The sequence below is a fragment of the Glycine soja genome, chromosome 10 (genome assembly GCF_004193775.1).
Source record: "Glycine soja cultivar W05 chromosome 10, ASM419377v2, whole genome shotgun sequence".
Lineage (NCBI taxonomy): Eukaryota > Viridiplantae > Streptophyta > Magnoliopsida > Fabales > Fabaceae > Glycine > Glycine soja.
The window spans coordinates 25,147,623-25,162,738 of record NC_041011.1 but is presented as its reverse complement, the minus strand read 5'-3'; the positions used below and the strand labels follow the sequence as shown (position 1 = coordinate 25,162,738).

Genomic DNA, 15,116 nt, shown 5'->3' with positions numbered 1-15,116 from the left:
AAAATAAAATCAAATCTAGATAAGGTAACATAAGATAAGATCTAGATGAAATAATATCTAGATGAGATCAAATCTAAATAATATCTAGATAAGATAAAGTCTAGATAAGATAAAATTTTGTAGAATAAAATAGTCTGCCCTCTTCAAGTCCAAACCCAATTCTAGATTCAAGCCCAATGCTTCATTAATTCTTGAAATTAGATTAAAAACATCAAATTAGCTGAATGGGCCCAAATAATAAAACTGCCTAATTAATTTGACAATTAAGATTAATCAGTACTTAAAATGGTGCAAAAAGGATTAAGAAATAGGAGAAAATAATGGCACATCAGTATCCCATACATGAACAACTATGATGGACGCACCATCCATTACCCGGATTGAGGCTTCGAAAGAACTGACAGATATTGAGACCCAGAGAAAACAGGAAGCAAATGAATTTTCATTCAAATTGGAAAGCACGAGGAGAAAGTTGAAGGAGGCCATTGAAGAGATTGATGAGTCAAAGGAGCTTGAAATGAAATTGGCTATGACAATATCATATGTTGATTTCTTGCAGGATGAGTTAAAGTCAGTTAAGGAAATGGATAAAAGGGTTCAAGGAGATGGGAGTGCAAAGCAATTGGAAGGAAGATTCAAAAAAGGGGAGGAATCAGAAGACTCTATAGTGTTACAAACTATAACTGAAGAATTGGAGGCAGCTAGGATAGAATTAGCTTTGGTTAGAGAAGAAGGTTTGCAGTTTATGGCCTCTTTGGATGTCATAAGAACTGAGTTGAAGCATGTCACTGCTGAGACAGATAGGTTGAAGAAGAAGGAAGGGAAAGTAGACTCAATAGTTCAAAATCTCAATTTCAAGATTTTGAGAGCAAAGTCTAAATTAGAAGTTGTGTCTGCTGCTGAGAAAAAGGCCAGATCCATAGTCATGAGTCTGTCTCATACTCTTGAAAAGCTGAAGACAGAAACAGAAGAAGCAAAAAAGGAAAATGAGGATGTAAGACAGGAGGTTGCAGCCACCAAGGAAGAAATTCAAAAAGTTGAGTTTGATATAGACATGACCGAGGAAAGATTGCAAGGCGTCATGCAAGAGCTAGAAGTAGCCAAAGCATCTTAAGCTCTAGTCCTAGAGAAGCTGAAAACTCTTACTGAGAGTACCATGAGAGAAACAGCTTTAACAGCACAGCATAGTTCCATGATCACTATCTCAAAATTTGAGTATGAGTATCTAACAAATCATGCAGCTTCAGTAGAAGAAATTGTTGATAAAAAAGTAGCAGCAGCTGAGGCATGGATTGAAGCTCTCAAGGCTAGCGAGAAGGAAATACTGATGGAAAGAAAAATAGCTCAAAGAGAACTCAAAGAATCAAAATTAGAGCCAGAGCTGGAGGTTTACACCAAAGAGAAGATGCTTTCAAGAAGAGTTAGTAGTAGTGAGGAGCTTGATAATTGGCCAAGAAAACGCGACAAGAGTTCATCCAAGAACTTCATATTTTAATTGCCAAGAGAAAAGTTAATGATTTTAAGTTTTAATTTGATAATTTATTTATTTTAATTTAATTTTCTAACTTAGACTTATATATCTCAATTGTCTTGCCATTGAAATACTATTAAATTTCATCATTTATTTGATAGATTCGATCTCATAATTTTTTTTGAATAATCCCACTAAATATTTAGTTGCTTTAGCTTTTATTATCTTTTTCCTTTTCTTCCTATTAGTAAAAACTAAAAACAAAGTTGTCTAAAAGAAAGAGGATGAAAGGTATGGTGCATAAAACCCCAAACTCAAATATCTTTTCCCCCCTTTCCATCATTATTGAAATTGAAACTGTTCTAAACTAGAGTTAAGGTTCAATTTGTAGTATAGAACACCTGAGTCCAAAATGGCATAACCAACTCATGTAGCAAAGTATTGACCAAGGTCAACACCCACTCGGGTGTACGGCTCCTATAATATTAGTATATTTGGATGCAAGTAAATTGAAAGACATGTAACCATGAATTGAATCCAGATACACACTACATAGGTGACCAATGAATTATCCTTCAAAAAGCAACTACAAAATATAAAATATACACTACATATTTAAGAAACAACATACACTATCAGCCTTGTTTACTTTGTGAATTGCTTATCGATATCCTTTAGTAGGGGATTTCTTCATTTTCACTAGAACACTCACAATTCGGACGAATATATGAACAAGGTTCGGAGATTTTATGAGCTCTTTATCAAAATAGCATGATAATTAAGGCCTAACTTCCCTATTATTCATACTAATCAATATCCTTTTAATTGTCAGCTTTTGTTTCAAGATAGCATGACATCACAATTGCAATTCTCACCAACAAAATCATCAGCACAGCAAAGCATACAAAAATATCAAGGAAATGTATCTTCATCACCTCGTACCTCGATCAAGTCGTACTTCACCTCAGTATATGCAAGATTACGTCTAGCAAGTCCAGCAAAGCGACTGATGAGTAGCAAATAAACCTCGTACCTCGATCAGCTGACCACTAAAACCCAATCAAATGTATCTTCTAGCTATAGAGTTCCTGGGAAACAAAAGATTAGAAGGATCTTAGATTACTAATTGTATGATACAAGTATTTGCAAGACACAAAATTTTCATGACAAGCCACCAACCCCATACAGATTATTATTGGTAGGTAGGTATCCTACAAATAAAAAGCCCCACATGTCCTATAACGCATTATCACGGAAGGAAGGCTTAGCTGAGGCTTCATCTTGGTTCAAGGTATCCTACAAATAATTCCTTATAAACCTTAGGAGAACCTTGGGAGAATCAGACCACAAAAGCTAGTTGTTGTGGTTGGAGAGCCTATGTATGGCCTTATAAACCCCACATTAGATTCCTATACTTCCAATGTGGGACTCAAGTCCCATACTTTGTAATTGGATCCTAACAGAAGTTATGTGTGTGTGTGAGTTAGTTTTTTTTTTAAGAAGAAGCTAAATTTAATACTATTAGAGAACAAGCTAAACATAAGGCATGCTTAGCTTGAAAGAAGTATTGAACAAGATGAAAAAGTAGCGGCTATAACAACCACTCCCCAAACTAGAATCTTAAAAAAAATGAAACAAACAACCCATGTGTGTGAGTGTTAGTGTTTGGCTTGTATTGGCCTAAATTTATGGCTTGAAGGAAATAACTATATTGTGAAAATAACATTGTGTTGTTGCAGGCTCCTCAGAAGCACCAGAAATATGTTTCTTATGTTCTTGGCCTTCCCATGTCAAAGGTAGTTTGCAAAACAAAACGAGTTGGTGGTGGATTTGGGGGGAAGGAGACAAGATCAGCCTTTATTGCTGCTGCTGCTTCAGTTCCATCTTATCTTTTAAATCGACTAGTGAAAATCACGCTGGACCGAGATGTGGACATGATGATAACTGGGCAACGGCATAGTTTTCTAGGGAAGTACAAGGTATGGCCAGTGCTATGATAATTCATCTCTTGTCGGAAATTGCAATGGCAAGCATGAAAACCTGACACCATAGTTTAGGATTTCAGCGGTGCAGCAAACCAACTACTATTTTTCTGAATTTTCAATAATAGCTAATACAGTGATATTTCTAATGTGTTAAAATGTGGGGATGCTTGCTTGTCAGATTGTGATTGTGTGGCTTTTGTTTTTGGGCTAAATGAGGAGAGGTCATTTTGTTGGGTGTTGAGGAGCTTTAGTTTTGGTGGTTTTCAGGATACTAGCTCAACTTTGTTTGTAAAGGTCAGAGCAAATGGGTCATGGACTTCAGAAGGCCAAGCAGAAGGGTCTAATAGCTCCTCTGATGGAATGGGAAGTGCAAAGGAGAAGCCTGTGATTATTCCTACTGTTCTCATCATGGTAGTTCTCATTGTTTTGCTGAGTTTATTACTGTATTTGCAGTGTTCACAAAAAAAGAACTTTTAAAAGGGAGATGGAAAGTTCTCATTGTTTTGCTGACTAGGAACTATCATTTAGTCATCAAGAAGGCTTCAATTTACTTTTAGCTCCCCATAAGACTGTTTAAGGATTAATAAGACATACATAATTTTTAATGGTTTTAATTGGCTTTGACAAATATTGTTTTGCAGGCTTCTCGTTTATGAGTTCATGAAAAATGGATCCTTGGATAAATGGATCTTCCCTTCATATCAAGGTCGAGATAGATTGTTAGATTGGACAACTCGTTCAAATATAGCCATAGCTATTGCACAAGGGATTGCATACTTTCATGAGCAGTGTAGGGATCGGATAATACATTGTGACATCAAACTGCAAAATATATTGGTAGACGAAAACTTTTGTCCCAAAGTATCTAATTTTGGGCTGGCCAAATTGATAAGAAGGGAGCACTCTCATGTGGTGACAATGGTCAGAGGCGCTAAAGGTTATTTGGCACCACAATGGGTTAGTAATCACCCTATAATTGTAAAAGCTGACGTTTACAACTATGGAATGCTTCTTTTAGAGATCATTGGTGGCAGGAGAAATCTTGACATGTCCTTTGGTGCTGAGGACTTTTTCTATCCTGGTTCAGCTTACAAGGTACATTAAGATACTGGTTTTTTTTATTATTTATCTTTTTATTGATGAAAACTTAAACATCATATTTTAGTTGTAGCATTTAACATCCTAATAAATTAATTCAATCTAGATTTTCCCCCTAGTATCTTCTTTTTATAGTAGAAAAGTAAATTATTCCAACACTCCTTATGATTTCTTGATATTGCACCCATCAAGCAACTCATGTTTTTTAATATTTACAACCACATCTCTTACAAGGGTATGCAACATAATGTTTTTAATACAATTAGGGGGGGTTAAGTGTAATGTTTTTTTTCAAACAATTAAGACGGATAGTGTAAGAGTAGAAAAATGAGGGGTATTCACAGAATTTTGACTAAACCTCAAGGAGTGTGAGTGTAATTTAATCTAGTAAATAACGTCTCCAAAACTTTGGCCTTTAAGAAGTTCATACATTCTACTCAATAGAGAGAAGCAGTTACCATAAGAAAAGAATCCTTTAAGAAGACAATGTTACTTCACTCTTCCTAAGCACGTTTGATATATTGTCAACTCGAGAAACTGATTGACAAATACTGATAGTACAATGTTTGGTTATTGCAGGAGATGACAAATGGGTCAATAATTAAGGTGGCAGATAGGAGATGACAAATATTCATATTGCCAGAGATTGCAAATCATTCAATAGCAACCACAAGGAGTCCAATTAGGATATCCATAGTTTCCATAGTTTCAAAATATAATTTTTTAACTCTGTTATATATAAATTTCACTATCATAGCTTACCCAATACAAGTAAGGTGTATTGACAACATCAATTTCATAAAAGGGAACTTAAGAGAGACAACAAAGACACTTATATATCATACCCAAACACTGACAAAGCAGAGACAACATTTAACATGTATGCTATACTAAACTAAAAATCACAAAATGACCAAACTTACCTCGAACCGAAACAGTGAGGGGTAGTGGGAACTATTAGAATCCGCGCACACTTGAAGTTTTCCTTGTACCAATTAATTTATCAGTAGTTGTATCCTATAATTGTAGCACAAAATAAGGCCAATATAAACAAAAAGTTTCAAGTTAGGTAAGTTGAAATGGGAACTGAACCTTGCCAATACATACACAGCTATTTGCAACAGAAAGCCAAATTATAGGCAGCTAGCTAGTACCCTAGTACCTCGCGGAGAAAGCTTTGAGCTTTGAGCACCCACGAGTGTTTCAGCACCCTAGTACCTCGCGGAAAAGTGACTAACACCAACTGTTTCAGCACCCTAGTACCTAGCGGAGGAGTGTATGTAGGGTTTTCTTGGAGCCACTGTTCCAAGAGCAGTGTAGGGTTTTCTTCGATAGGGGGTTTTGTGGATTCGAGCGAGCGGTTTCCGGCAGTATTGAAAACAATGTGGGACAATGTGGGTGTCGAGCAAGTGGTTTCCAACAGATTTCAGGCGAGAGGAGAAAGAGAAGAACAAGTGCAGGGTTTTCGAGCGCGCAGGTTGTGAAATTTCTTCAACGTTTTAACTTATAAACATAACAACATCGGTTTTTTAAGGATACCCGATGTTAACTTAATATAGTTAACATCGGTTTTTAGAAAACCGATGTTAACATCAACTAGGTAACATCGATTTTTTTAAAAACCGATATTAAGATCAACTCCTTAACATCGGTTTTGAAAAAAACCGATGTTAACTCTATGAAGTTAACATCGGTTTTGACAAAACCGATGTTAACACATTCATCTTAACATCGGTTATTTAAATAAATAACCGATGTTAACATGAAGTAGTTAACATCGATTTTTTTAAAACCGATGTTAAGTAACTCCATTTATTTACAAAAATACCACCGCGCTTTTGTTAACATCGATTTTGACAATAACCTATGTTAATTAAGCGATGTAGAAAATCTTTTTTTTAATAGTGTACCATTGTAATATATTGAAAGCCCTTAAAAATAGAGAATTGTCAGTGTTAATTAAAAATCCATAATATATATAAGAAAATAAATAAGCACAAGGCATTCATAACTGAACTAGATAAAAGGATGGATGCCTTTTTGTTCCTATTAAACTACTTTTACTTTGGTTTACGTGTCTTTTTTTATATTTATATATTACTTAATTTTTTTACTTCTACTACTTAATGTGTCTCACTTGTACTCCAATAAAATGTTGGACTCCCAACTGGGTACTAAACTTTTCTCTCCGTCTAATTAAAGTAAGAAAGTTGGTGAAAGTGTTAAGATTACTACTATTGTTCTTTTCTTTTGTAAAGTGGTTCTTCTTTTGAGCAATTTGTTGATAAGTCGTGAGAGTGTTTGAACTTAACATGTCATCATGTTTCTAATTTTTTATCAAACTGTTGGAACATGATTAGTATGTTCACACCCTACCGTATTTCAATCTGTTCACACAGCCTCTTTGGTTACAGGTTTGATTTTTTTTCTTGTTAGTTTATTAGTTTTATTAGAAATATTAATGAAAGAAAAAATTCAAACCGACAGATCTCTTCCTTTCCCTTCTCCCTTCCAAGCTTATATATCTCTTGCTTGTCGATCGTATTACTCTTCAAGTAAAATTTATCCGATGTTATAGGGCAGTTATTTATATTTTCTTTCATGGTTAATTAAGTACAACAGCTAGAAAGAGCTGCACTTTCCATAATTGTCTCTCTATCAGTTCCCGTAATTAAATATTACATACATAGGTACGGTTGTATTGAAAGACTTAATTACGTAAATTTATTTTATGGTAGCTTAATATTGGAGTATCTTAAATTAATCATTAATGCATTTATATTTACTAGGAAGAAATAAGATGGATCTTTTGCTAGGGGAGAAATAAGATGGATCTTTTGCTAACTGATATTTTAAGAATATTGGTTAAGAAATTAATAAATAAAAAAATAATGTTAAACTTGTATTGAAAATTACGTAAGAGTGTATCATTACATTTTCTAATAAAAACATCATTTTTATTATTTAACTAGTACTCTATTTAGGAAGAAAAATCATTTGCTACTTATATTCCTAAAATATACGTAAAATAAGACTTCCAAACAATACATTAAATAATAAATCTAATGAACTACTACAACTCTACATATATATTCATCCTAGTTTAAGAAAAATTAAAGTAAATAAACATTAAAATGATAAATATCATAATATCCTAATATACTAATGTCATCTAATATAATCTTTGGACTACTTAATTTTGGACCTAGAGTCCGTCGTACTATTCTCTTAGGGCGCAAGGTTAAAATTTTGCAATATATAATATTAAAATTGTTAATTTATATGATTATATTGTGCCATTCTCAACCGTCCTATAAATGAATTGTCACTCTATCTAGTCAATGCTCACATTAAACAATAAGTGGACGATTGAGATTCCTGTAATTTAAAACATATTATAAGAAATTTTAATCCCATAAAAACATTTCATTTTATAGTAAAATTATAAATTCAACGTAACAATTTTAAACCATTTGTAAAATTCCTATATTAGTTTGATTTAAGTAAAACTCCTATATATTAGTTTGATCTAAGTAAAATTCCTATACTTTAAATAAGATTTAGTATTGGAATATGGAGAAAGAAAAATATGCCAAACAACTCTAATCTGTTCACTTAAATGAACAATATTTAAGACACTGTACTTTTATCAGATTTACGAGGTTGCACATGGCACACCCGACAAAGCTAGAAGCTTGGTACCCCCATACTGGCTGTGATCTTTACGCGGTTAGTACTTAGTAAGAAACATGTGGTTCTTCTACAAAAAAAAAAACATGTGGTTTAGATACTATATGAATTAACTAAATTTTTATTTCATAAAACTTTTTTGAAATTCAATTTATAGTTTTAAATTTTTTTTATTTGTCGAGGTCTTTTAATTTTTCATTAAAATTTTTAATTTCTAAAATTTGTTTAATTGGCTAATATTCTTTAACTTTTTTCATTAGTTTTTGTTCCTAAATTTTAAAAAAATTCAATTTTTAATCTTTGAAATCTCATTAAATGAATAAAAATAATGGGTTCAAATTTTTATTTAAAAACTAAAAATTAAAATTTATAAAAATTTAAAGACTTTAACCAGTCAAACAAAATTTTTGAGAATAAAAACTTTAATAGAAAAAAGTTGAAAATTTTTAATCAGTAAAACAAAAATTTATAAACTAAAAATTGAATTTTAAAAAAGTTTAAGAATTAAAAATTTAATTAACCTATCTTTTATTAGTTAGTCTATCAATCTAATGATATGTTTGGTAGAGTAAAATTAAAAAATATTTAAACTAGTTATTATACGGGATATTGTCTAAAAAAGATAATATAGTTAAAGTTGAGATTCATACTAATATTTGGAAAAAAAAATTTCCTTTCCACTCCATTTTCACGGCATCAAACAGAGATAAAAGAAAAGAGAAATACTTCTTTATAATTTTAGTTTCCATTGATGAAAAATTAGTTTTAAAACAAATTTAAATTTTGTTTTTAATCTTCGAGTTTTAAATCAACAGTTTTTCGTGATTGTATTTGTTAAAAATAATCAAAATTTAATCTTTAAAACTAACATTTTTCCCCTTATACAATAACTAAAGTTTGGCTACTACGAACAAATATACTACTAGGAACTAAAATCAATCATTGTATTAAAAATCAGATACCAAAATCAAAATCTAGAAATATTACAGGTAAAAAAACAACATTAACTTAAAAAAAATAAAAACTTAACATGTAATTTCATAATAATGCATTTTTTTTCTTGAATTAGAGATAATAATTAGTGTTTTATAATTAATTGGGTGAAAGATTAATTTTGTTAGTAACATATGCTAGTAAAAAGAAACATTTAAACACGAAATAAATAAATATTTTTTATATGTGAATCCAACAGTATCTTAACCGCGTGTGGATGTATTGTTGAAACCAAATAGCTTTTCTTGGAATTATTTTTTAAATCAATAATTCTGTCTGGTCAATTCAAATTGAATGCATCCAACCCGAGGCCCAACGGCCGCCACAATTTGACTATTTCCAAACCAAAAGGTTGAAGGCACGTTGGCCACATGCTTGTAACTATTTAAATTAAATTAAAATACGAATACAATTGTTAATCGGGTATATACAAACCCTTTTTCTTTCCAGAAAAGCAGCCCTACGTGTTACCTTTAACGATTAGATTCTGATCCGAAAGAAACATGGAACAAACAGAAAGCGATCTCTGCAAATATATTAACGGATATATTTTATCCATGATGGCACCTTGTAGAACAGAACAATTTTTTTTATTAGTAGTATTATCTTTATTTGTTTTCACGTTGCTTATTAATATTTATTTATTTATGAGATTTGTTGATGTATACTTTTTTTTTAAAGAAGTATGTTAACAAGTTATATTAAAAAATATTTGTTAAATATTCTTGAATTTTGTATCTCTTAATTAAGAGAAAAGAAGAGAAAAAATAATTGATTAATTTGATTGATGATATAATATGATAGGAAGTAAGATAAAAAGAATAAAAAAATTCATAAATGAGTGTTTTAAATTTTTGGGTGTCAAAATATAATCATTTGGTTATATCTTGATTAGTATATTTTAAAATAATCATAGTTATAACTTATCAATGTACTCTTTTGATAAATATGTGATACATTTTTTTTTCTGTGTGTATGACGTACCATTACCTTTGATAACATCCTCTCATTTAAAACATAATTTGAAAGTCATATTTCAACGGAATGTTTATAAGATGACAAAATTAGATTCAATGATTCAAGTACACAAAATTAGAAAGATAACAAAATTTATTTTAATATATTTATATGTAGTTTTTAAAAGTAAAGAGATGCAACATTTGCACTGCCTGATTTAAGTATTGAGCTTTGATCTTCTAAACATGGGAATCCTATAGTTGAATGATGAGTTGATTTGTCTACACATCTTACTTTTAACTTACTCCATGTATTGTTTGACGTAAATCAAATGATAAATTTGGTTATGTTTCTTATTGAATATTTTTCATAGCTCAATATGTTATCAAACAACAAATCCCTACAAACAATGGTAGATCAATACTTAAATCAGGGAGTGCAAATGTTGCATCTCTTTACTTTTAAAAACTACATATAAATATATTAAAATGAATTTTGTTATCTTTCTAATTTTGTATACTTGAATCATTGGATCTAATTTTTCACTTCATTTATGACAATAATTATTAATTGACTTAATTATGTTTTTAATTTCTCAAATTTAAAGCTTAATTTTTTAGTCCCAAATTAAAATTTTTATTTTTTCCCCTCAAATTTATGAAATATTTTTTTAAGTCCCTTCTAACTTATTTTTCACTTCTTTATGAAATATTTTTTAGTCACATCTAACTTGTTTTTTAGGGTTTGAATGAATAATTTGTGCTAATTTTTTATCTCATGAGATAAGAGCTAAAAAAATGTATTTTACGAATTTGAAAACTAAATAATGCAAATTTATATTTGAGAAACTCAAAAAAAAAAATTCTCAAAAGTACTAAAATCATATTTAAATCTTATTAATTTTTATTTTTATAGATAGGCAATCCTCTTAATTAGAGTCTTCGATCCCCCGGATATCCGGAAATAATTGGAGCTATAAATTGTTGACTACTTTTTCTAAAAATCTAACAGGTGTACGTTGACAAACGCAACGCCCTCAATTTATTTGTTTAATTGATTGATGATGCGAGTCGGTTCAAGCAACAAGAGTTTTAGATATGGGGCTTTTATTACTTAATTGATTCAGAATTTTAATTGATTCTTGGAGTATTAAATATAAAATAAACCATATTAAAAAAAATATTCATAATCTGCCGGTTCAAAGTTTCTAAAGAAAATTAATTATAACTTTCAATGAAATTAATATATATGTACAAGTAAATTCTTTGAAATTTCTAAAAAAAAAATCTTTTGGAAGATTTGTGGTGCGTTTTTTCAATGCAAAAGGCATTAAGTCGGTTCAAAATCTCTAAAGAAAATTAGTTATAACTTTCAATGAAATTAGTTGATATTAATATTATGTTAAAAAAATTAAATAAATAAAGTTTCAGATATGTTAAGAATGTGCTTGGCCAAATTTCTTAAAATTGATCTGTATTATACAGTAGTTCCTTAATAATTATGATTGTTAGATTTTCGACTTCGGCCAAAAAACAAGCTTTGAATATATGGCGCCGGTGGTAGAGGAGTTCAAACTTTCAACGTTTTTGTCTTTACTTTCGATTGCATATAAATTAAAATCCAAAAAGAAGGTGAAGTGAACTGAAAGTTTGTTTTTTGTCATAACCTCATCATCGTAATTATCTCTTTTATTAAAGTTATTAGATGACTTAAAAAGAAGAAAGTTGTTTGGGAATATTAATATGCAGTGTAATTTGATAAAGTTGCTTTTAACGGAAGTCTTAAAGGAGAATAATTAAAAAAAATGTATCATTGTCCTGATGGGATGGAAAAAAAAAAAAACGTAGGCATACAAATATGTTGATAGAAAGATTAATCTGTACAGTATAGTATCTAATGCTACAGTGAAGAGAGCATTTAATGGAATGAAAATGATAGAAGAAGATATGCCATGTTTTTTTTTTTTTTTTTTGTACAGAGATGGGGACGTATTGATTATTCTTTTTCTTGGACGCTGGGACGTATTGATATTGATATCACATTACATTCAAATTTAATGTTAAATAAAAATAATACTTTAAGTTATTTTGGTCAAAATTGGCAAACGAATTTGACAAGGAAACTTGAAAAATAACGTCTGAGTTATCAATCCAACCATCACATATTGTGCACTACACTTTTTTTGTTAAACAAATGAAAACAAAAGCTTCCTTGAAAAGATAAAAGTTATTTACCTTATTAACATATTATAATGCGTTAGATAAGAAAAATAATCCTTATAATTTTCAGAAGGAGAGAGGGAAAAAGAAACAAAGATGCACGTAGAAATTATTTTTTCCCTTGGGTAAATAATATAAAATAAAGCTTTTAATTAAATTAACAAACAGACAAATTTCAGAAATTTTAGCCCTAGCACATGCAATCCCTCTTGCTTGAACCAACACGCATTAGTAAAGTAAGCAAATGAATTAAATAAAAATAAATAAATATTAATAAGCAGCGTTTAAAAAAATATAAGAAAGTAAATATAACAAATAAAAAAAAAATAAATAGCCTATTTAGTCGATCAACTATATATTTGGTGACAATTTAGTTCTATATTTTTAAATGATTGATTTAGTGCATAAATATATAAATATTGTAAAAAAAATAGTATAATTATTTATTATAATTTATGTATGTTATTGACTAAATTGTCAATAAGAAATACAATTTTAGGATTACTCTAATACTGAGTATCATACTTTAAGGATCAAATTATCAATATGATTAATAATTAGAATAATTTATCATAATATTTGTATATTTATAGTATGGGGTGTTCATGAGTGAAGTCAAATTTGACCAAATCTCACATATTTTTGTGTTGGTTGGGTTAGGTCATTTTTTTTAGAATTTTTTGTACTACTAACTCAAACCAATCTATCACAAATGAGTTTGTTTGGGATGAGTCAATAGGTCACAACATTTAAATTTATTTGTTTTTTTTTTAAATTTGATATTATTCGTACGGGTTAAATTTTTATTAAAATACAATTGATTTCAACAAAGAACTAGTATGGTAAAACATGGGAGAGTGCATCCCTACCCAAATCTATGCCATAATATTACTCAAAATGTGTATGCCATTCCCTCAATTTCATTAATTTTAGTTGCAAGTTGCAACATTCATTTTAAACTTTCAATATTTTGTTAAATCATCTTATCCTAATTTGTAAAAGCAAATATCACAAGAAGGGATGTTAAATTGTGATTTTATAAATTTTTAAAGCTTTTTAGTAATTAGCAAAAAAATTTCTGGTAGAAAACATTTTCCCAAAATAGATAACGGATTTTTGAAATCACAATCAGTCAGATGATGAAAAACAATTTCAAAAAAGCAAAACATATTTTCAAACAACTAAAAATAAATTAAAGCCCTAGACCAGGTAAAGTAGAAAGAGATCAAGTAAAAATCAAACGCGGAGAATTATATTGATTTGTCTGTACAACTGAGATTATGTCAAGTTTTTGACAAACCACCAAGTTCCACTAACTTCTCACAAGTTAAAAATATCATGTCACAATCACTTCTGGTTTTACAAATCAAATCAAGTTCTACCTCATGCTTGTAACACCTAATATTCTTTGTCTTATCAAGTCATTGTTGACTCTATACAAATAAAAAAACTTGTGTCTAATATTGTTTGAGTTTGCACACGAACTAATTTTGTGATTGTCTTAAAGATGAATTTACAATCAACACTTGATCTTTTCTCTTAATATATTCAAAGTGTTATGAGAGCTTTTAAATTTTACAAGAATATACCAAAAGCTTTTTCTAGAAAGAATAAAGAGTATATTTTCACCCAAGGTTTGTCATGTTGTTCTTCAAAGCTTTTGGTATTTATAGCTTTCATCAAGTGTCCATTATCTCACAACACATAATTCTTCATTTATTCTTCATCAAGTAATAATGGTCGATTGAACATTTAATGTTTGCATTAAATGCATGTCCTTTCTTTATGCAAAGAGACTAGTATGGTTGGCTTTCGTGTTGAACATTTCAGTAGAAAGCCACTTCCTCCAAAGTCAGGATAGGTTTAAACTACATAGTGTGCCTTTTGATGGAGCTTGATACTTTCACATCTTGATCTTCATTTATTCTTTATAGAATTTCCATAGATCCTAGGAGAATGTCTTTGCAATGTGAATCTCAAGCACAAAATATTAAATGAAGACAAAAATGTCAATTCTTAAATGTGTTGTATCAAATGATGACTTAAGCTTGCTATCGTTTGATTCTTCATACATAGACTCGCAACATAATCTTATAACACATTAGACACAACTTTTAACACTTGTACATCAAATCAAAATAATTAAAAATCTTGATTCGTTTTAAGACATAAATATCTTTTAACTTAACATCATTTTTTAAAACTTTACATTGCACAAAAATACTAAATAACTCGATTTTTTAATTTATATATATATATATATATATATATATTGTATTTTATATAAATAATAATAATAATAATAACTTAATATTAAACAATGCGTTCATGAGTTGGCTTAATGAGTCAACGAGTCTATAAAACAAAATTCACGACCTAACCTAAAAGTCAATTGATTTGAATGGATTAGTTTCTATTCGACCTAAATACGCATAATACTCAACTCAAATTATTTGAGTTGATTTGGGCCAATCGGGATTAGGAAATAACCCCTACCTATAAACACCTCTAATTTGTGGATTAAATTCATCATTGAAAAAATATAAACACTAAATTGTCGAGCAAATATAAAATTCAGCGACTAAATATGCTAATTAAAAAAAAATAGTTGCGCCCAACAAGATGCCATCTAAAAAAAAAAAAAAAAACAATGGTGGGTGGGACCAGTGGCTGCTTTTTTCTCTCTCTCTGTCCCTGTTTTGA

At 30.0% G+C, this 15,116-nt stretch overlaps 1 protein-coding gene and 1 pseudogene across 1 annotated transcript; both read left to right on the top strand.

The window, feature by feature from the left end:
* Nucleotides 1–355: 355 nt before the first annotated feature.
* LOC114371556 lies at nucleotides 356–1,495 on the top strand (annotated as a pseudogene).
* A 1,207-nt stretch (nucleotides 1,496–2,702) lies between these two features.
* LOC114371555 (G-type lectin S-receptor-like serine/threonine-protein kinase At5g24080) lies at nucleotides 2,703–5,178 on the top strand. The gene is made up of 5 exons (XM_028328959.1): nucleotides 2,703–2,762; nucleotides 3,211–3,450; nucleotides 3,724–3,899; nucleotides 4,098–4,551; nucleotides 5,134–5,178. Exons 1-5 carry the CDS (start codon nucleotides 2,703–2,705, stop codon nucleotides 5,176–5,178), a joined length of 975 nt encoding a protein of 324 aa, XP_028184760.1.
* Nucleotides 5,179–15,116: the final 9,938 nt, after the last annotated feature.

Excerpts from the sequence above, each read along its gene's own strand:
- LOC114371555 (XM_028328959.1), top strand. The coding sequence starts at position 2,703 with ATGTCCTATAACGCATTATCACGGAAGGAAGGCTTAGCTGAGGCTTCA. Across the intron at positions 2,763-3,210 it reads AGGCTTCATCTTGGTTCAAG|GCTCCTCAGAAGCACCAGAA; the intron begins GTATCCTACAAA and ends GTGTTGTTGCAG. Across the intron at positions 3,900-4,097 it reads GTTTTGCTGAGTTTATTACT|GCTTCTCGTTTATGAGTTCA; the intron begins GTATTTGCAGTG and ends ATTGTTTTGCAG.